This window comes from Aethina tumida, chromosome 2, assembly GCF_024364675.1.
Source record: "Aethina tumida isolate Nest 87 chromosome 2, icAetTumi1.1, whole genome shotgun sequence".
In the NCBI taxonomy this organism is placed as follows: Eukaryota; Metazoa; Arthropoda; class Insecta; order Coleoptera; family Nitidulidae; genus Aethina; species Aethina tumida.
Genome location: NC_065436.1, coordinates 22,193,843 through 22,217,097, shown reverse-complemented (window position 1 = coordinate 22,217,097; position 23,255 = coordinate 22,193,843). Strand labels below are relative to the sequence as shown.

Genomic DNA, 23,255 nt, shown 5'->3' with positions numbered 1-23,255 from the left:
GGCTAATAAACAGAGTGGCGTGTAAGACGAACCTTTTTTTTTTTCATCGGGCTTCTTGAACGCGATATACCGTCGGTATCGTTAACCTTAACAGCGAGATTCTTGTTCGCTTCTCATTCCTCTACCTGTCCACTGCGGGTCCCCACCTTCCACGAAGAAAATGTAAAATAACTCAGTGAGAATTAAACCAGCGGGCACTTTGGACCACGCTATGAAGCTTAGTTTTGTTTTGGTAAGTTTGTGCTTGATCTATGTTTGTTTTAATTACCTTGATGCACTGTTACTAAAATTAGATGCTTTATAAATTCCAATACACGTTAAGTTGCTAGGTTGGTTATTTTGTGAATTTTTAGTTAAAATATCGATCCATCAAATTACAATGCTGCGGCTTATGATTAATGTGAAAGTTAAACAATTAATTGCTCACTGTAGATGTTATAATATTTAATAATATTAATCAGTTGATGTTGTGTAGAAACAAGAAACGGTGCGCATTTCTGGCTTAACTGCTTCCAGTATAATCTAACGGTACAGATAGTTGTGTAATAACTCATTAACCAATTTTGTGACAAATGTGTATATATTCATTATATGTTATATTTTCATCATCACTCTAGTTATATTGTGAGGAAAAGGAAGATGTGAGCTTTTATTATTTTTCCATTTCAAAAATTTTAAATAAATTCTTACAATTTACCTTTTAATGTGTTTTAAATTTTTTAAAAATTCAAAAGGGCAAAAGATAATTAAAAAAAATAGAGTTATTTTGCTTTTTTTTAATAATTAAATTATTAATTACAATTATATAAACAGTTATACAAAAAATAAAACAGAATGAATTTGAAAAAGTTCAAAATCTATATTAAAATAATATATCTAAATATTCATCATAAATTGTTTCATTACTATTTTGTTGATTTTAATTAAAATGTTTATATAATTGATTTCCAGTAACATATTTTTTTGCCTTTTTTATTTTAATTGTTTCGTAGATCCCATTTACTGTGCATCACAGTTAAATAAAAATAATTAGTCAATTTTATGTTAATTTTTTATAAGTATGTGAAAAAAACTTGTTTTACTGTTCTTTAATTAATTACTGGATATCGGTTTTATGGGTCGCAAATAAGTCGTTAATTTTTTACCGTGCATTAATTAACAAACACGCCGTTTCCTGTATCAGAAATAATGAATAATGGGTCACGCCCCAAATTATTAACATAATTTACTTAAAAAGCGTGATTTTAAAAATTTAATCATGAAAAAATAATTTTAAATTTGACTAATTATTTAATATAAAAAGAATAATAAAATGGAAAATTCAATCACGTTTATGTTAAAAGTGCCTTATTATTTTATGTGACGGGAGAAAATAGAGTGAATTATATGGATGCTAATGAAATGCTTTACTTTCACTATAATTTATGGCTGACATTTTTAATATCGCCAATTAAAAAGTGGAAGAACATTATCTGTATACCGTAATGGTACCAACCGACATTGTACTTTGTATTTTAATAAAAAGCTGTAATATTACGAACAAGTTATAAAAACAATGTTAATTAACTTAGGTGAAGCAATTAACTAATATTATTTGCCATATATGTGTGACAAAATTAGGGTTTCGTTTCAAACAGAAATTTGATCATAAAGTCGATTAATAGAATGCTTGGGATGGTATAAAATTAGATTTATTTGATTCAACTGTTGGCCTTCGCCAATATAAACAAATAAAACACGTTGTTTAGTATGTTTACACCAATTCATAAATAGTATTGTATATGAGGTGATAGTAACGTGTATATTTGTCAGAATGTGTAATTCGGACCGGTTTTAAATTGTTTCATCTAGAAAGTCAATGTATTTTGTCAAACTTGACGGAAATAGGTGAATTAATATTAAAATATTATTAAGTGTAGCCAACTTATTAATTTATTAAAATTCAAGATAAACCAACAATTTGGTGCTAAAAAATAAACTATCACATATTTTATGTAACAAATAAACAAATATTTTAAGAAAAATTGTTTGATACTTACGTTACTTTTTTTCCGAAAATTATTATTTAAAATACTTTTTTTAGGTTTTGTCAGTTTGGCTGACGGTACTTTGTTTATCAGAAGCCAACACACCACCTCATGCCGTTAACCCAGATCATCACCACGCCAAATCCATAGAGCAGGCTCACGGTGACCAAAAAAAAGGTAAGGAACTATTATTCGTAACAAATCATAAATACAAATCATTTGTTTTTTAGATGAAAAACACGTCGTTCACAAACAGACAAAAAAATCCGGCAAAAAGTCAAGTCACGATGAAGAAACTTCGAACAAGGGGGAAAAATTGAATGAGAAACATGTGAAAACCGACGACGAACATGGTGGAAAGAAAACCGAGCATTTTTCTCAAGCCGGGCACCAAAGTTTCAAGCAACTGCAGGAGGATTCCCAACATGGCGCCAAAGCACAAGAAGGGGCACATCACAAGAAAGGCAACTACAAGAAGGTTTGATTTTCAAATAATTTAAATTTGTGAAATATTGTTTTATTTTTTATTCTTAGGGATTCAGGGAGAAGTACCACAAAGATGAGTTGAAGAAACACGACAGTTTTTACAGTAACTCCCATAAAAGTGGTGAATACAACGTTTTCGGTAAAAAAAGTCAAAAACACCAAACTCATTCATTGACTAAGAAGAAGGCGAACAACCATAAGGTACTATTTAATAAATACGATTTCTGTTATTAATAATATTTTTATAGAACCAAAAATCTGAAGATCGCCATGGAAAATCTGGAAAATCTCTAACTGGACAGAACGTGGATGTGAAGAAAGGTCACCAAGAATCCAAAGCTGGGAAGTCTCACCATGAACACAGTACCAAATGGGCTAAAAAAAGTTCTAAGAAAGGTGGAAAACAGTTTAAACAAACCGTTCATAAATAATTACTTATAATAGTATTTCATAAAAGGTCTTGAACGTTGTTGTCTCCAATATTCAGGTCACTATTAATATTTTCGAATTAAAATAATTTATTCCAGAATTATCCAAAGGACATTATATCGTAATATTTTATATCGTGTAGTATTAGAAGATAATTTATAAAAATACATTAATAATATTTTTAACCTTTGCATTATTTCATCAGTTTACGTTTATTAGATGTAAACCGTGTTTACCAAAGTACTATAATCGAACCGATTCGTTAAAATTGTCCTTCCAATATGATAGTCGAACGTATAATTTAAATAATCATAAACCATGTAATAATCAAATGAAATCAGGGGTTGGTAAACATTCACGTCCTTTAATAGAAAATTCTGAAGTCTATAAAAGCTGAACTTGGGGATGAAATTGTATGCTTATGAATATTATTTATTTAACCCAATTGTTCGTGACTGAATAACACAGAACTGGCTTTGCAGCTAAAGAAATATGTCAAGTTATGTTCCAGGACAACAATTAACTTCCCCTTTTTATTAAAAAATTCATGTTCAAAAGCAGTTTAGAATATAAATTGTTGCCCATTTAATAAATTTTACAATTATTTTGTCAATTCTAATTTTGGATAATTAAAAAATTAAACTGTTAATGTTTAATAAACAAGAGCTTAAATAAACTCCTCCTTTTTAACATTTCTTCAATTTTAAAGTTATTAAAAAATTATTATTTATGCATATTTATTTGTTCATTCTATATAAATCAGTTTTCGTAAATTTTTACATCGTTGTCTATAGAAATTTTATTTTTGGGGTAAAATTATCTTTATTACGGCTCTGACCCCTCTATAATATATTCCTCCTTCTTACCACATAATTGACAGCGGAAAGCTTCTACTTTCCATACTTCAAATCTTTTTATTTGTTCAGTGAAAACTCCCTAAGTAAACAGTATCACAATGCTATTCCTATCGATTTACTTATTACAATTTCTCAGTGTCTTAGGGCAAAACGACCAAAGAAAAATTAAAATAGGTAAGAAATTTTTTGTAATAAAATAAATAATAATTAAACCGCAAACTAAATTGTTTTGAGCTTACCACTTTCCGCAGATTTTAGTGTCACGTTTGCAATGAACAGTTAAGAGAAAGTAATTGCACTGAATAAATGGCATTTTTTGCACATATGCACATTTACCAGTCTACTCAAGCAACAAAAGAGCTGAATAATACAAAAGATAAATAAATAAAAAGAAGAAACGAAAATTTACAGTTGTGTGATTGAAAGGTGTTTTCTGCAATATAAATTAAACTAATACAACATTCCAAATAATATATTTTTTTAATTATTAATTTACATACTGATTCAAACAAAAATAATTTATTTGCATGGGTTTGTTTTCAAAATCATAAACATTTAATGAGAGTATTAATAAATAAAAAGTAACATTAAGGAACTATATACAAAATTTTATATTGTCAAATTGCAACATAAAGGTTACAAATTTATTGTTATCCTTCAATAAGTTCGAATTGATCAACGGTGTACCTTCTTCTCCTATAAATAAGTACCGCCTTGTAAATTGCAAACGTGGAAGCGAAGACACCCGCAAGCACCATCAAAAAAATGGCCCACGAAGAAACCGAAGCGTTTTCGTCGCCCACCAAATGATTTGCAATTATGTTTTCTTCATTGTGTCCCTCTTTACAATAAATGCCCTCGACGTTTTCCTTTTCGTATTCAAATTTTTCGTTAATAGTGTAACTGATACTTTTGTCTTTCAGGAAAGTGATCATTTTGTATAAAAATTGGCACGAGAGCCAATTATGCTTTACATTAATAACAGAAAGTGAAGGTAGATTGTTTATTATTAAGTCATACTGAATATATTTCAGTCTATTTCCTGCTATGTCCAATAAGTTGAGTTTCTTTAACGGCTTGAATAAAATGAACTGCAAATTTTCTAGTCTGTTGTAACTCATGTTGAGCGATTCTAGGTTGATTAAACTGTAAAATACATCGGTGGGCAAGACCTCGAATTGATTGTGCGATATGTCGAGAGTTTTCAGTTCCAAGGTCGTCGCGAACACGCCTGAAGGAAGGCGTTTTATATTGTTGTTGCTGATTATAAGGTTCTGGAGACTTTTCAGGTCATTAAAAGATTCGTTGTGTAGAGTTAAATTGTTTGATGATACGTCTAGGATTTCCAAGGACGTAAAATTTCTAAATTCGTTAGGTATTATCTCCGATATTTGATTGTTGCTTATCACCAATTCTTTCAATCCCTTTAAATTATTTAAAATACTTAAACTGGTTAAAACTAATTTGTTGTGGGCTAAATTAAGGTGTCTTAGTGTTGTAGTACTGTTTAAGTTAATTTTGGTTATTAAATTACCTTCCAAATTCAAGTTATAGAGGTAAGGCTTCTTCAGAAACACCGCATCGTCGATCATCTTAATTTTGTTATTTCTTAAATTAATTTTCTCCAAACTATCTAGTCCATCAAACTGTGCCAATCTAATCGTCTTCAGATTGTTCCCTTCCAAATCAATAATCTTCAAACCCTTTAAATCTGCCAATGAGAGTCCTATATCCGTGATGCTGTTATGTTTCAAGTTAAGCATAATCAAATTGGTAAATGTTTCTGACGTATTCAAATATGAATTATCTTGTATGCCTACATTCAACATGTCATCGTTCAAGCTCAAACCTATCGAATCTCTGTGTTTGTTGCAGCTGAATTTAAAGTTGGACAACGTGGATATCATGTTGTGCTCCAAATTGAGCATCTTCAACTTTTTCGTTTCACATATCGGTATATCCCTCATATGTTTAAGTTTATTGTTGGTGATTTTCAACATTTGCAAATGCTGAATATTTTCAAACGTGCCCTCAGGAATATATTCCAAATCGTTTTCATCCAGTTCCAACTCCTCCAAATTGTCCATACCACGAAACACATTCTTGAACGCCTTGAAGTTTGTCCTCAATATTTTTAAATCCAACAACGAACCCAGTTTTTCAAATATAGGTTGATTATCGGGAATCTTAAAAGTAGAGTTGTCAATGGTTAACTTTTTGATGTTCAGCACGTTATGGAACAATTTCGGTGAGGCGTTGTTGATGGTACTGCTGGAAATCATAACTGAGAATTCATTATTAATTACGATGTCTTCCAGTACGTCTTTGTTGGCATCCGTTAAGGATTTGCAACTGATGTCGTAGCCGTAGCCGTGATCATTGTGGAAGTCGATGTTTTTGTCGCATTCCGCTTCTTGGGTGCTTCGCGTCAACGTCAGCAAACCGATCAGAAGCAGAATTATCATTTTACCTAAAACGAAAGAAAGATCTTACTTCAGTATTAAAATAAACACAAAATGGTTAAAGAAGACTTTGAAAAAATATTTTTGTTTGTTTATAAGTAAGTTTATATTTATGAATATAAATCCTGGTTATAAATCATTGAATAAATTGCAAATTTTTGAATAGCAACTATTGTAATTCAGAATGTTCACAATAATGTAATTACAGTACTTCCCATTAATAATACTGCAAATAAGCAGGAAATGATGGTATCCTCGACATTTCGATTAATCAGTAGTTTGTTTAGTAATTTGCAAAAAAATAAATAAATTTAAATTATCTGTAAGGATAAATTTTCTATAATCTGCCATTTTAAACTAATACTTTCATTTATTTAAAAATATTTTATCTATTGCGTGAGTGTATATGTGCATGTTTTACACGTATTATTATACCTTAAATAACTTGATAAAAATTGTTTGCCACCTGTACTTCTTAATTATGTGAACTAAGAAATGTTATGTAATGAATATTAAATAAATAATCCTCAATACACCAACGCAGAGATAATTACCAATTTTAGTTATCATAACGAAACTAGTTGATTTCCTTGAATAATAAATATTTTTTAAGAGGAATGTGGATCAAGTGTAACATAAATTTGCAAGGAAATTATATTAAAATATATTTTAAATATTAATATTAACAAAAAAGTCAAAAATTTTTATAAGCAAGCCATTCTAAAAAGATATGTGAACTTGGAGAATTTTCAAACATCAACTGGAAATATGTAAAAATTATCAATAATAATTTTTCTACTTCAAAGCTTCAATGAATATTTTTTTTTTTCATTTTTTTATAAGCAAATTTACACAACTGTTAAAATGTTCAAATTGAAATAAGCATATGTATAAGACAAATGTTGTATAAGATAAGAAAATTATAGTTTGACATTATGAAAGTTAATCAATCCAGTTCACTGGATATAATTATTAATTACCACAACTTACGTGCACAGATTTATGTTATGAAAAGGTGCATTAAATAAGTCACTCACTACGTTTTAAAAAATCACGCACAATATTTTTCCGTTTTTAAAATTCATCATCGTTCTTCGACGTTCGAATTAAATCAACACTAATTGGCACCCATTATCATTGTTTTCCGTTAATTACGATGTGATCTGTTTGACATTTTTATCGACACGATGTGTATTTTAAAGTGCATTAGGAAACTCTGAGCGGTTTTGCGCTACTACAGTTTCTCGCCCGGTTCAAAACTAAATGCACATAGTGGAGTAACAGTGGGGGAATTGATCTAGTCTATGGTAAGAGTTAAAAGAAAATTATTTATGTTAAATGCGAAAATGATACGTAACCAAATGAATGCAATGTTTCTAGTAATTTATGCAAATGATTTTTGTCTTCCATAAAGAGTTATACGTGTTACTATTATTTTGCAACTGAAAAATAATGAGTCCTAATAATGTTATAACTAAAATGTCAAAAACTTTCGTAAACCAGATAAACTGAGAATAATTAAAACCTTTACACGTCCTTATAGCATGTTTTTAAGATTTATCCAGAAACGGCAATTGATTTTTTTTGAACAATCATAAATTATATAAATTTTATTTATTTTTATTTATAAATAATAAATTTTGTCACAATTTCCTTGAACTATTTAAAATAAAACACAGATATATTTAAACAAAAACAATTTACCTTAATTTATTCAAGCTCAAAACTAATTATCAAAATTATTCTACGTATTTATTTGTGTAGATAGTAACATAGATGTTTTTAATAATTATAATAAGTATTTTAAAAATGTATAATTACGTGCAAATTACGTGTTGGTGCACCATATATTTCGCATTTTTGAAGAGTATTAATAATAATTACTTTACTTTGTAATAATTATAAATAAACATAAAAGTAATTAAGGAAAAACATTTAATAGAGTAAAAGTACATGTTTTAATTGCATACAAAATTTACATATGTTGTTGAACTTGACTAAATAAAATTGACATTGCCTGAAATTAACTATTGAGCTTTCACGTGCACAAATAACTTTTAACATCACAAAATTATTTTTATTCATCTAAATAATAACCTTTTTACCAATGTTCTACACATAAATTAATGATACGAGAAGAAATTATACATTCTTGGAGCTCAAAAAAAAATCAACATCAGTTTTGAGCCTCCTTAAAATTAAAACGTTTTTACATAAAAAAAATGGGCTTTGGCAAAGGTAAGTAATAATCAGCTGGAGAAATATCCGGACTAAATTACAGATAAGGTAGAAATTGTCATTTAAGATTTTGAATCCTCCTTTGAGTCTTTAATGGGACATGTAGTTTGCTCTGCCATGAAGAAGCAAATCTCTTTTTCCACTGACTACAATGACTTTTTCGGTAAATTATTCATAAATTAGGTCAATTTACCAACGGTAGACAGTATTAGTCAGTTTACCATTTGATAGGTAGTTATCAAAATCCCAGGTTAAGATTTTTTAAATACTGTTCCACAAGGTTTACCAATAAAAGCCTCATTTGTATTGAGTTCAAGGAGAGAATTGAAAATTGAATGTCTCACTTAATTAATACAGAATTAATTTGTTCAATTTTTTAATAAAATTCTAGAACTATATTTACAATAGAGAATATAGAAGATTGCTTCCATAACTTTAGACCGATTTTTTAACACTAAAGCATATTTGCTTGAAGCATAGCACTTGAAAACACTATTAATTTTTTTATCATTCAAATACAAAAATGTTACAACATAAAAATTTATTAAATATAATAATAATAATAAATCGTGAACAAAAACGTAAACTTAATTATTTATACTCACCAAATTTTGAAGTAGAAAATACACATCACTACTTCATTATCATCAAATGAACCTTAAGTGTAGCATTTTAATGTTGTAACTCGACAAAAAGTGATAAGACTCTTTACTTATTCTGTTAAATATGGAAACCACCTCATTAACGAAACCCTAACACGGCAAAAAATTGTTAATTAGTAAATTTTAATCTACTGCATGCAATATTACAGGTTTGCTCAGAAGTGCCGACCAGGATGAAAGAACTGAATGGTTCCAAAATAAATTCAATTCAATCGGAGGTGACGCTAAATACGAACTGCGTGTTGTGCAACTCGAGGATAATTCCGAGGACAACGATAAAAGTTGCATATCAATATCCAGTTTTACAAACAACTGTCACATTTTATGTTTCAGTTTGTAATATATTAACGGAAGACGTTGGGTTACTTATAGACATAACATGGGGTGGAAACGAAGCTGCCAAAGAGATATCCCGAAGGATAAACATACCGTACATCGAAGTGGATGATTCAATAAGTCCATCGTTGGTTTTACTAGACAGGTTTTTGGATTATAGGAACTCGACGGATGTCGTCATAATATTCGATGATCCTGGCTGTACGTAGATGAATTGGTTCATTGCAAACACTTAATGCTCATTTTTAGATGTGGATCAAGCTTTGTACTTCTGGCTGGACACGACCAGATTACGAATGGTTATATCGGAACGGCTTGATAAAGATTCAGCTGCAAGAATTAGAAACGTCAGACCTACACCTAATAACTATGCAATTGTTGGAACTGCCAAGAATGTCACAGAAATATTTAGAATTGTAAGAATGGAAACATACCTACAAATTACCAAATACCTTATTTAATTAATGTACATTACAGGCTAAAAGAGAAGGCTTAATTAAACTACCCGACAGATGGACTTTAGTTTTTATGGACTTTAAAGATAACCTATTCAACAGGAAGTTACTAAATGGCGAACCAATAAATATTATCACTTTCGACGACGAATTGTGTTGTAATCTTATTAACTCTCTTAATTGCGCCTGTCCTGAAGACGTCAACATACCAAAGTTATTTCTGGAAAACTTTGTGGAGTTCCTTGTCAAAGTACTCGACCAATTTAATATAGAAAACTATGATTTGGGCACGTTTCAATGTGACACCATCTCCAACAATACAGATTTAAGATCATTCTCAGAAATTTTTGATAATATTTTGGATCATGAGAAAACTATTATGAAGGATGATTCTGTGATAAGATTGAAAGTGGCAGGCAATATTGGACAAGGTGATTCAATAAGTGAAAATGGTTTTCAATCGATTGGTACTTTTAAAGATAACACGTTAATTGTTCTTGAAGGAAAGTCAATATTGCCCGTTAAGACCTATTATAGAATTGGAATAACACATGTAAGTCGTTTAATGGGTCAGTCGACAAATTTGCTAAATAAAAAATTGATTTCTTACTGTTGAAAGTGTGAACTTTCAGTAAATCATTACAAATTTTAAATTAATGCTTATAATTATAATATATTTAAGGTAATGATTATTATAAAGGTCAGGGGAGAAGATAATGCGGTTTACTTATCAATCCAATTAGTCTTATATTACTGTAGTATGAATAATAGAAATTTACTTACAATGATAGTATTGTACACCATACACAACTAACTAGTCATTTGCGTACACAATTAACAACTGGTTAAGACATTTACATAAATTTGATATGAGGGTCTGGAAATCTTATAAATAAATGGATTATAAGTGTATAATATGAAATATATCCCCGGTATTTCCTTTAGCACTAATATACCTAGATTTAAACATCTGCGGTGAAATTGCCAAATCGTCTTAGTCAACAAAAGCGAAATTTAACAATGCTCAACATAAGCTTAGACGTTAAAACAATAATTATGATTGTAAAACTAGTAGTAAGTAAAAATAAACTAACATATTAAACATCAAATATAAATGTAAATAATGAAATTTTTGCAGATGTTAATGTTGGATTTCGATCCTACATTTTAGATACGCGTGAAAGTGCTAAATGAAAATTGCATTGTATTTCATAAATGAATAGATTTTGGAGAAACGATGAAAGTGCACTGGCATATTTTGTGGTTATTTTTTTAATTCTAATGTTCACAAATTTCTAAAACCGCATCTTGAACATTTTTATTGTAAATTTTAATATGTAAATCACAATTTTTAGGCAATTCCATGGTCGTATAAAGAAATCGATCCAATTACTGGACAGTATTATTGGACCGGATATTGTGCAGAATTTGTCCACAAACTGGCCGAAGTCATGGATTTCAAATTCGATTTTGTTGAACCGGTAAATGGAACTTTTGGCAAAAAAATTAATGGCATCTACGACGGGGTTATAGGAGACTTGGCCTCTGGGGTACCAAATTGCCATAATGTGTAATATAAACAGGAAAAACGTTTGTTTTTTAGGAAACAGATTTTGCAATAACGGCCATGATTATGACGGCAGATCGGGAAGAAGTCGTAGACTTTGTCGCTCCATACTTTGAACAAACGGGGATTTCCATAGGTAAAAACTATATCATTGCTATATAATTAAATAAACTAATTGCAATTAATTTGAACACGCAAACAAATTAATTAAAAATATAACTTTAATGATTATAAGCAGTGTACAACTGCATAGCGGCACATGGGCATTTTTTTGTTTATAATTACTTGCATTCTTTATTCCAATTCTTGAAAGAAATCACCCATTTCAACACCGATGCATGCTTCGTTGCTGTTAATAAATGGAAAGCGATAACCAATGGCATTCACAATTAATATTAAACTTAAATATTTTTAGTTTACAATTATTTCATTTGCACTAATGGTAGTAATTATGTAAGTTTTGAATAAACAAAATTGTACACTGTTATTAGAGTGTGTTAACGGCCGCAATCCATTTTAAGCACTTCGTATTATTGTTTAACTGGGACTATGCAATATTGTGTTCTCATTTTTGGTGTATACTATTAACTGAAAAAAATATATTATTCAAATTAATTTTAGTAAAGAGAAATCAAATCTAGATTTATTTAATATGATACGGATTTTCTATTTCTTTGTTGTATTTAAAATTGGGAAAACCTATTTATACATACTTACAGTAATAGCCATAATTATAGTAATTTCAAAATTTATTAAAAATATGAGCTGTACTACTTAATTTGAGTACCTATATGCTTTTTCCTGTTAGAGTTGTCTGCTTAATTTAATTTTATTTTCTATAAAATTAAGTAATTGTTTACTTTTCAATGTACAAATTTATAGCAACTTTTTACTTTATGGTAAATTTATTATTTACTAGAGTAACTAGATTTGGATTTAGGATCGAATTCACAAGACCATATATTGAAGAAATGATCCTAAACACATATTCAAAATTGTAGCGGATTGGTTAAAAGATCAAAGCATCGATATTTTGTCTCCAGATATCAAAGTTTATATACAAATTCGACATAAAAATTTTACAAATTTAAATGAACAACTCAACATAGCAATTTAAGCTTGAAGGAAATATTCATGTCGTATATATGTTGGTCTAGTCAATGCCACAAAAATGGGCCAAAATTATGAAATAAAAAAAAAATATTGTAATTGCTCTTCATTTTTCATTTTTTTTTCATTGCTATTTATAAGTGAATATAGAAAAAAATTGACAAATTGTAGTAAAAGTCTGTTAGTGTAACGATATATACTACTTTAATTATAATAAATAATCAATTTTTTTAGTAAAAATCTATTTAAATAAAATGCTTAATTTTAAGCAGTAAAAATAACTTTTATTTAATAAAATTTTTAGTATTCTAGAGATAACTTATGATCTGTAAAAAATATCAAAAACTTTTTCGAAAATAAATTATAGGAAATTGAATTGTCTATAAAAAATGTCATATAAAATTTTCCCATAAAGTTGATGGTTGCGTCAGAAAATGAGAAAAATATCAAAATTTTAAATCAATCCAACTTTAATGTTAAATAACTTATGAAAAAATGAATATATCAAAAAGCTGTGTGAGACATTTTTTGTAAAATGTTAAATTTTCTATAAAAATCTGTTTTGATCATTTTGAAATATTATTTCTAACGAGAGTTAAAAAATTTCAAAATCCAGGAGAACACCTTCCCCGTGTTATTTAAACGGGAAATTAAAATTTACGATGCGGCACCTCTTAATATTACTTTTAAGAGCTGTAACTTTCACAGTATTTTTTTACCATTTCCAACAAGATTTTCGATATAAATAAGAAAAAAAAATTGTCGATTTTTTTAAAACAGTCTCATATATATATATGTTTGTTTTTATAATACTTGACTCTTCTGTTTGTAGTAATAAGAAAACCAGTTAGGAAAACATCACTATTTAAGTTCATGACAGTCTTAAAACTGGAAGTGTGGTTAAGCATTGTAGCTGCTTTGATAGCTACTGGATTCATGGTTTGGTTTTTAGACAAATACTCTCCTTACAGCGCCAGAAACAATAAAAAAGCCTACCCGTATCCTTGCAGGTATGCAAAACTCCTTTACTAGTCAAATTTGTTATATAAAATGTCCTTTCAGAGAATTTTCTTTGAAAGAGAGCTTCTGGTTTGCATTAACATCTTTCACGCCACAAGGAGGAGGAGAAGCTCCAAAAGCTTTGTCTGGCCGCACTCTTGTGGCAGCTTATTGGTTGTTCGTAGTGCTTATGTTGGCCACTTTTACGGCAAATTTGGCAGCGTTTTTAACCGTTGAACGTATGCAGGTAAGACTCGTAACTCCAGTTTAAGTAATTCACTTATTAAAAATGAGTTAACAGGCCCCAGTACAATCACTGGAACAGCTTGCCCGACAGTCCAGAATCAACTACACCGTCGTGAAAGACTCTTTAATCCATCAGTATTTCATCAACATGAAACACGCGGAGGACACAATCTACAGAATGTGGAAGGAATTGACCTTAAACACATCAACAGACGATCACCAATACAGGGTGTGGGACTACCCGGTCAGAGAACAATATGGCCACATTCTCCTGGCGATAAACGATTCGAATCCGGTGAAAGACGCAGCTGAAGGTTTTCGAAAGGTCGACGAGCATCTCGACGCGGATTTCGCATTCATCCATGACTCAAGCGAGATTAAATACGAAATTAGTAGGAATTGTAATCTTACCGAGGTTGGGGAGGTTTTCGGCGAGAAACCTTATGCCGTGGCGATTCAACAGGGAAGCTATTTACACGACGACATTAGTAAAATGTAAGAGAAACACTTATTCACCATGTTGTTTTCAAAAATAAAAATAAAATTGACGGTCATGATAGTATGTATGGCTGGCACGCATTTGATAAAGTGTAAATCTCGGTTCGCAATGTATGCGTGTGTACTCCCAAAGGCAACATAGCGTTTAATGACCCGGCGTATCTAATCGTTGTGGTGTCTCTTTTGCGTCCATAACCATGAATTTTAATAAACTTATATTATTTTTATCAAGTGGTTCTTTTATAATTGAATAATACTTTCAAAAGCAGGCATAGCCACTAAAATTCACAATAGTATTGTTTTAGATAGATTGGATACTTGAATTTTTTTCAAAGATAATACTGTTACGCAAAATAATAATAATAATAATAATAATAATTTGAGATTACATTTTAAGTAACCAACGGGGGTCTAAAAATATTATTTAATGTCTATAAATTTTAGGATCTTACTGCTGCAAAAAGATCGTTTCTTTGAAAAGCTACAGGCGAAATATTGGAACCACTCAGCTAAGGGTGACTGTGCAGGAACTGACGATAACGAAGGAATTACTTTGGAAAGCTTAGGTATTTTACAAAACAAACCTGTAATAAATATTTGAAAAAAATAATAAATTTTAGGTGGTGTTTTCATTGCAACTTTGTTCGGTTTAGCCTTGGCTATGGTAACGCTCGCCGGTGAAGTCATTTATTACAGAAGAAAACGTAAGAACATGGAGAAACAAAAACAAACGAAACATCAAATCTACCCGGAAAAACTATTTGCTCCAAAGAAACCAAAAATGGAATCAATACCTCCATCTATAACCATTGGCACAAGTTTCAAACCAGTGGCCACAGTTACTGGGGGAAACACCGTGAAAATGTCACATATTTCGCTTTATCCCAAAGCAAGAAATCGCATAACACATGTTAAACAATAGTTAATTATTATTTTAATTTGTTTATTGAACTTATATTTAAAACTTGAAGATTCGAATCATCCTTTTTGTCAAATACTATTACCCGATTTTTAACAGACTATTCTTCTTCACATATATTCTCACGTAATGTAGAACATTAATAAAATATTTATTAAATGAATATAAATCCTTCGTAGCTTACTAGAATATGTTATTAGCTTAATTATTGTACGGAAATTAAGAAATTGCTCTTATTAATAATTAGTGGATTAAAAAAAATAGAACTTGCACAATATTTATATTAATTACAAATGTAATGTTGATTTATGTTTCACAGGAACAAGATAATTTAATATAGTAGTAGATAAATAATAAAATAATTCATTTGTTTCATTATTTTTTTTTAAATACCTTTAATTAGAACATCTATAGATGAATTATTTAATTTTAATTATAGAGGTTCCAAAATTTTCTGGATCAGGTAACAAGAAATATTTAATTTTAAGTATTTTATATTAAGCACCCAAAAATAGGAAATTCTGTTATATTTAGTTCATATTTGTCATTTTCTTTTTCTTTTTTATTATTAACAGTGGTCTGGAAATTATTATAAATTTCAATGTAGATATTACAAAAATTAATAATATGAGTACCCCAAAATTCTCTTCATTAGTACTAATACTAATATATACTCGATAGTACTTTTCGTTACTTAAGATACGAAATATTTATAAAAAGAATATCCAAAGTAAGGGACAAATAAAATACAATCTTATTTTTATATTTTACAATTTTATTTATTTACCATACAGACATAAAATAATGATGTGCATAAATCATTTCAATAACAAATAAAATACAAAATGGATTCCCTTCATTGGTAGTTCAATATACTCATATGTATATATTGATACAACAACAGGAAATCAATATGAAAACTCTGCACATGTATTTTAAAACTTAAAGTTATTAGAAGTGTACAACTGGACTGTATCTGTTAGATTCTCTTGGGGAGATGTCTATACAAAACATAAGTAGCACAATTGATAAATATTTTATTGCATAAATACTAAATTGGCTATCATAATTTTAGGTATTCTATGTTATATCTGATCTAACATCGAACTATATTATGTTTTTTTTATAGTATACATTAAAATAAAGCTTTACCTGAATTTTGAGTGATTATACAATATCTAAAAATCTAAAAATGCCAATCTCACATCACTTTTACTTATAATAAAGTTATATAAATGTAATTTTTACAGAGATATGAAAAAGAACATGCCATCCAGGGTAATACCATACCAAAAACACATCAAAATGCACAATTTTGTTAAAAATTTAGTATCTCGGATGACATAAGTGGTCGTCATAGATTTTGGAAGGCACTTACTACTTCTTTTTGAACACATTTAAGCCTAGTCGTGAACTCAAGAATCCTACGTATAAAACGTGCACCACCGACCAACAATCCGAACGCCCATTAATTCCCTAATATGTATAAAAAATTTTGATTAGTTTCCTGGAACACACAAGTCAAGTTTGGTGAAGCAAACTGACCGTTGACCGTTGTGCACGTGAACGAAATATAAAATAGATCCAAAAGACATTTTTTTTGCACAAACACACAAAATTATAAAGTTCAAAGGCCACTTTTTGAAAAATATTTTATCACGATCGACATGCAAAAGTCAAACAACAGCATGGTACACCCTTGAATGGCAGGAAGGCATATAATTTTCATTTAAATCGTAATAATTTTCTTTCTACATTTACAAGATTCTTTATATAAATTTTGTACATTATTTCATATCCTAATACCTAAACGAATCACAAAAATATTTTTTAGTTGGCTTCGTGATTTTACACTATTTGAAAGAATAAAACGTCTGTGTCTCATTTTATGGGTTTTCTCGTAAAGTATCTCTGTGCTACCTTGTGAGAACATGGGTTAAGTGTACCGCATCCGGGTATCTTCTAGTCTTTGAGTTGCACTACACTTTTTTGTACATACACAACACCTATTTTTTTCACTATGTTTTTATTGTTACTACATCATAACATATATGATACATTTGGCATTGCTATAGTTCTTACAAAGAGTTCAGCTTCAAACTTCGACAGGTTGGTTGAAAATCCATTAAAAAACTGCGTGCTTTTAGTGGATTCTCAATATGAGATATAGGCCTGCACATTTCCACATGCGACAATATCGGTGAAAATTCTTTTGATTATTTAACATTATCTACAGTGTTGGAAGTGTGTACATCGACAATTTGAAGCTGCCAGGCAAACGAATCGAAGCAATACAAGTACGTTTAATACCTATACATCAGATGTAATTACAATTTCAACTAAATAAATAAAAAATAATTTATAAGAGACCAGTTAAAACGTTTAAACAATACTGACAATCACTGACCATACTTAAGTTGTAATATTTATACAAAGGGACTTTGTACACACTGTACAAGGGCCAAGAGTAAACAAACTTATAGTAAACGTTATGGCTACGTGATACAATCTCTTGGACTGCACAGTGAAGTTCAAAACCACTTTACAGCAAGTAAAAATCTACAAAAGAAAAATAAAGGAATATTGCACTGAAAATTACAGTGGGAGCTAATCATAAATCGTAAACTGTTTCATATTTATACACACATACAATAATGGAGGATTACACATTTCCTTAAAATTTGTACATATTTCTATATTTTAACACTATGAATCGACTTTGGTGTATTTTATATAAGTATTTTTATATAGTAAAATAAATATTCTGTCAGCATAACATGAAAATTTTTCTGTAGGCATGCTAATATGAAGAGGGTTCATCAAAATTTTAACAGTGATTTTGATGTGTATAATAGTGTGGACAATTACAGAAATATTTCTGCTATTTTACGCTAATCCAAAGCAGTTTACTTAAATGCCTTATCACTGAATGTGAAATTTTGATGAAAGTAGCAGCTGTACACTGATTAAACTTAATGTAATATAAACATTTCTACAACTTAACTAACTAAGGATGAAGATTAACACTCAAGTGAACTACAAACATTAAATTTTCCAATACTTTATATGTACAAATTATATTTAAATAAATGTTTGCTTAAACTTTCCGAAACTCCTTAAACCTATCAAAACGAATTTAGATATTTTTTTGGCAATAAAATATACAATTTTTATGTACATGTGCCTTTCAGGCTTTTAGATAATTTTCCCAGACGATATAAAATATATATTATGTACACTTACAATATAGTAAAAGACTAAATTAAAAATTACTTAACTGTTAAGTCCATAAGTCCATAATAATTATCACAGATATTTTTTAAAAATCAAATTTAAATTTTCCATGGATCGGACTTCTTAATTTAAGTTTCTATATGCGAATTAAAAGATTATGTTTATTAAAAAATCCGATTTCTTTAGAACAAACTTTGTAATTCACTTGAAATATAAAAAAAACAAAAATAAAATTTGTAGAGGTGTACAGGTGCCTGGTAAGATCTCTATTTAGAATATCAATTTATTGCGTATTTCAGATCGTAATTGGGCCCGATTTCATTAGCATTTTAGTTTCTTCAATACAGCAACGTCAGAATCATAGAAATGAACAATTTATAAAGTCTATGATAGAAAAAATCAAAGTGTTTTAAAGGAATAGTCCTTTTACACATATACATGACACTAACGGATTCCGATTAACAGATTGTCATCATATGAATTCATCGGGGAATGTCGTATCTGTGAGGTTTTGTTTCAGGTGGTGAGATGGACCGACGAAAACTAGACAATCAAAATATAGCAGTAATTTGATTGTCTCTAGTATTATATGATATTTATGTCTGTAACGTAAATATCAAAACTGGTTTTCGCATGAATCAAAGAGTCCATGTATGTGATTGATACAAGTATATTTTCCTCACCAAATGTGAAACAGACCTGAATAATTTCCCTGCTAATGTGATATTAAGTCTAAGAAATAATATATCTCCACTCTAATTTTGAATTTAGAACAATTAGTATACATATACACAACAGTCTTTTATAGAACTGGCCGAAAACTTTGGCTTCTAGATAAATTATATAAAATTGTTCAAAATATACTACATACTAAAATTTCTTATCAATTTCAACATTCAAAAATGCAATAATTTAAAAATTAGAATGAAAAAGCGCCATCCGTACGTAATGCCAAGGTCCAGACGAAGCAAAATTAATACCAAAAACCAATAATATTTAAATTACATAACGACAATTTTTGTCCTGGACAACCAACAATACGTTTAGACTCGCACAAAATAAATATAAACAAAGAATTTAAACCACCGGGGATAAGCGGTCGTACAATTTTTTGTGCGGTCACCCCGTTGTTCAACCTAACGACTAAAAATAATTATTTATCACATTGCAATGCGGTGGCTGATCTTGCTGTTGTCCGATCCCGGTTCCTCATTCACCCCGACACTCGGTCATCGGTTCCATCTTGATGGTGGTCATTGTGTCCTTCTGGTGGGTTGGCGTGGATGTGTGCATCGGCTTTACCAAGTCGTCGATATCCTCCTGGAAGAGGTTCTCAGGCCGTGGCGATGTGAATTGCCTGGTCGGTTTGTACGTCATGCCGGAGACGCCTAAAAAACAGCCATTAATTTAATTTATCAATGGTTTGATTCTAGTTTTTGAACTTACCAATATTTCCTACGTCCATGCTGTTGATGTTCGTGCTGCCCATTGTGTTCATGTTGATTGGATTGGTGGTCTCCATGCTGCTGGAGACTGTGAGTCCCAAAGGACTTGAAATCGGAGAGTCCAACGCCGACTCGGCGGGACTTATCCTCAGATCTTGGATGCTGCCGGCGGGACTGCTCATGCTACGCATGGAAGCAATGTGCGACATTGACATTGGCGGTATGCCATTAGAAGGCATAGCTACATTACCGCAGTGGCCTACAAAATTTTATTAGTTAATACGATAAGGTTTATTTATTGACATTTTAATAAAATTAATGATTATAAACTTACTGGCTAAGGCTAAAGAGTTAACTAAACTGGCAACGGGGTTAGTCTCGTGTGCGGAAGTTTGATTGTGCGCGGCGGCCACCATGCTGCACATTTGTTGTCTTAGCCCTTGAGCCACAGCAGCTACAGCAGCTGCAGCTGCGGCTCCTGGAGATACATTCGGGTCTGAGCCGTTGCTACACGAATTGTTCGGGTAGCTCTGTATCGTTACACCATCCTGAAACAAGAGAAGTAACATGAGTTACGCTCTTTGGTTTAATAAGATTTCTAGAGTGATTCAAAAAGATGTTTGTTACAAAGAATAAAAAGATTGTCGGCGAGTCCGACACTTCCCTAATTGCAATTTATTTTTTCTATGTAGTGTGAAAACTAGAATCAGAATTAGGGTAGTGTAAGTCAAAGAATGAAGATGTGTGGTGAAACATGAAGTAAGGTGTTTATTTTGTATAAAAAATTACTGTTTATATATGAACTCACCTTAAGTAAAGCAGCTCTAGTAGAGCCAATTGTATTTAATAGGTGAAAATGTATTCTATGTTGAAATGAATTATTAAACGGTGTAATAGTTCATTGAAATGACAACTAAAGTTTTAAAAATTGTAAAAGGTATGATATATTAAAAAAATATAATACCAAAGATAACAAATAATGTATTTCAACCACAAATATAATATAATTTAATGACTGTATTATTAGATACTTAAGTTTCCAGACCTATGATTGTATTTGAACTTGAGGTTAATTTCCATTAAAAAACTTTAATACTTAAAAGTTAATAAATAATAAAACGCTGTTATCAAGTGAAAAATGTTGTTAGACCGAGGAATTTATTATTTACTGCCCACAACTACTTAACTTCAATTGTTATAAAAATAGAGCAATTTAAGTTTGTCATGAATAATTTAAACATATCTCGGATTCTAATAAACTGGTCTAATTTATTTATACACTAACCACAATCATTTCATCACATTCCAAAGGATTCAACAGATGGCGAATAAATTAATGTTGCATTTACTTATTTAAATACTAATAAAATATCCTTAACATCACGAACATCAGTTTCCATAGAATAAACACAAAACACACAACAGCTAAATTCTTACCTCTGCAGGAGAAATAGTATTCTCCATATTCCTGATCTTGTCCCACAATTGCGCGTTTGTCTGATTGTGTTTGTATGAACCCAGACCGTTAGTAGAATGGGTACTTACATGCAATCTTGGATATGACATGTTCATCGGCGGTTCTTCCTTGATGTGGGAGTCACGGAATACGACAGCCCTGATCACGCCTCTTATGTGCTCATCGGGCCAGACGCCTAAGAGGATACGTTGAGGTCTACCTCTTCCTTTTGGCCGAAGATCTATGAAAATATTATTATATAATAACATATACATACGTTAATGATTTGGAGTAAGGTGTAATTGTTTCATTGAATTTTTGTGACTGTTATTAAACTTATTCAAATACAGCTTAGTAATGTAAATATAAATAATAAACATATAATAATATATACTTTGTTTTTAGTTGTCTTTTACTTGGAAACTTTTTTGACTTAATATCGCATATTAAATTCAGCTGTTATTAAAAAAAATAGTAGCAATTTAAAAAAAAAATGTCGAGAACAACAAATATATAATTAATTTACTTGTTTTCTGACAGCATAAATTGTCTGCTTAGTACTAAACTTTTGGAACAGTCTTGTAGTTTTTCTTTACCAATATAAATTTGAAGTTAGTTTAATTTTATTCGTTAATTTTAAGATACTTTAAATAATAAGATAAATGCATTTTACTGCATTGGACTCACCCGAACCTCCGTCAGCAGAGGGTCCCAACATGTTGTGTACACGATTGGCGTATAACACGAAAGTCGGATAGGGAATGTCGTATTTTCTAGCTGCCTGTGACAACGACAATCCTTCCTTCAAGACAGAGAATATCGCCTCTGCCATTGTTTCTGGACGCCAGGACTTCAGCGGTCCTCTCTCGCGGAATCTCAAATTGTGGACCAGGCTCTGGTTGGTGTTCCAGCACTTCTGCCACATAGACTGCAACTGGTATTGGTAGCTGTCTGCTGGAAGGTACAGAAAAATAAACAATATTAGTTCGGGGGATGCGAAAAAATTACATATTGGCATAGAATTTATCGAAACTTGACCTCGAAATGGTTACATGTATCTATTACTATTAAAAATTGGAATTGATCAATAAATACATTATTTTCTTTAATATCTCATATAAAATATTAAAACAAAATGAAAACTTGAGGATTGTTTTTAATACATGTTTTTTAAATTTTACTTTGATTCTAATATTTTTCTTATAATGATGTTGAAATATATTGAACAAGTTTCGATAAAGATACTATTACCAACCAACCTGTAAAAAATTAATTATTAACCATGATCTCAAAATTCATATAATAAGACATATACATTAAATAAGAAATAAATATTACCACACTGATGAATAACCTGAAACATAAGAAATAAAATTTACGAGTAGACAATGTGCACCTGTGTATTTTTACAATTTCAACTTACCGACATTTTATTTATCGTTTTGTATTGTGCATAATAAAATTAAATTTTTATCGGAATGATTAAAACGGAAATAAATTATTATTGGAACTTTATGGTTCTTATCATCTCTACCCAATGTCGTTGTTTTTTATTACAGTCATAATAAATAAATACTGGACATATAAAAACAGTAAATTATTCACATATTAAACTGTACTGTTTACCACTTATTATAAATTAGTAATTTATTGTTAAATGAGCAAGGCCGTAAACTATTTCACTCGAAAAATATACATCATAAATTATATTGTAAATAAGTTTTATTAGCTAAGTAAGGTCAAAAATAATACAATACAATCAATATTAATAAACTCTAATAAGAGTTTAATAACAAGTAGTTTTCTAGTTTTCTTAAATTCGAGAGACT

General features: G+C 30.1%; 4 protein-coding genes across 9 annotated transcripts in view; 2 read left to right on the top strand and 2 right to left on the bottom strand.

The window, feature by feature from the left end:
* Positions 1-119: 119 nt before the first annotated feature.
* Positions 120-3,127, top strand: LOC109600808 (filaggrin). Its single transcript, XM_020016992.2, has 5 exons — positions 120-232; positions 2,084-2,204; positions 2,258-2,505; positions 2,562-2,714; positions 2,762-3,127. The coding sequence occupies exons 1-5, from the start codon at positions 212-214 to the stop codon at positions 2,942-2,944; spliced, it is 726 nt and encodes a 241-aa protein (XP_019872551.1). The 5' UTR covers positions 120-211; the 3' UTR covers positions 2,945-3,127.
* Positions 3,128-3,917: 790 nt separating this feature from the next.
* On the top strand, positions 3,918-15,664 carry LOC109600806 (ionotropic receptor 25a). The gene is made up of 11 exons (XM_049963254.1): positions 3,918-3,973; positions 9,311-9,698; positions 9,747-9,913; positions 9,975-10,505; positions 11,308-11,502; positions 11,556-11,655; positions 13,462-13,639; positions 13,692-13,875; positions 13,930-14,369; positions 14,817-14,938; positions 14,993-15,664. Exons 2-11 carry the CDS (start codon positions 9,335-9,337, stop codon positions 15,292-15,294), a joined length of 2,583 nt encoding a protein of 860 aa, XP_049819211.1. The 5' UTR covers positions 3,918-3,973; positions 9,311-9,334; the 3' UTR covers positions 15,295-15,664.
* On the bottom strand, positions 4,256-9,204 carry LOC109600807 (chaoptin). Of its 3 annotated transcripts, none has more exons than XM_049963256.1 (2): positions 9,105-9,204; positions 4,256-6,269 (listed from the first exon to the last, which is right to left on the bottom strand). In XM_049963256.1, the coding sequence occupies exon 2, from the start codon at positions 6,262-6,264 to the stop codon at positions 4,450-4,452; it is 1,815 nt and encodes a 604-aa protein (XP_049819213.1). In that variant the 5' UTR covers positions 6,265-6,269; positions 9,105-9,204; the 3' UTR covers positions 4,256-4,449. The 3 variants fall into 3 exon arrangements, with proteins under 3 accessions (XP_049819213.1, XP_049819212.1, XP_019872550.2); XM_049963255.1 differs by lacking the exon at positions 9,105-9,204 and adding an exon at positions 7,252-7,450; XM_020016991.2 differs by lacking the exon at positions 9,105-9,204 and adding an exon at positions 7,299-7,446.
* Positions 15,665-16,045: 381 nt separating the features above from the next.
* LOC109600809 (protein bric-a-brac 1) overlaps positions 16,046-23,255 on the bottom strand; it is a 405,012-nt gene continuing 397,802 nt past the window's right edge. For 3 of the 4 annotated variants that reach the window (XM_049962995.1, XM_049962997.1, XM_049962996.1), the window contains 5 exons: positions 22,114-22,380; positions 21,408-21,667; positions 20,305-20,518; positions 19,972-20,229; positions 16,046-19,913 (listed from right to left, as the gene is read on the bottom strand). In XM_049962995.1, coding sequence (XP_049818952.1) covers positions 19,735-19,913; positions 19,972-20,229; positions 20,305-20,518; positions 21,408-21,667; positions 22,114-22,380 — 1,178 coding nt within the window. In that variant the 3' untranslated portion in view covers positions 16,046-19,734. The remainder of the gene's footprint in view (positions 19,914-19,971; positions 20,230-20,304; positions 20,519-21,407; positions 21,668-22,113; positions 22,381-23,255) is intronic. The other variant, XM_049962998.1, reaches the window with a different exon arrangement.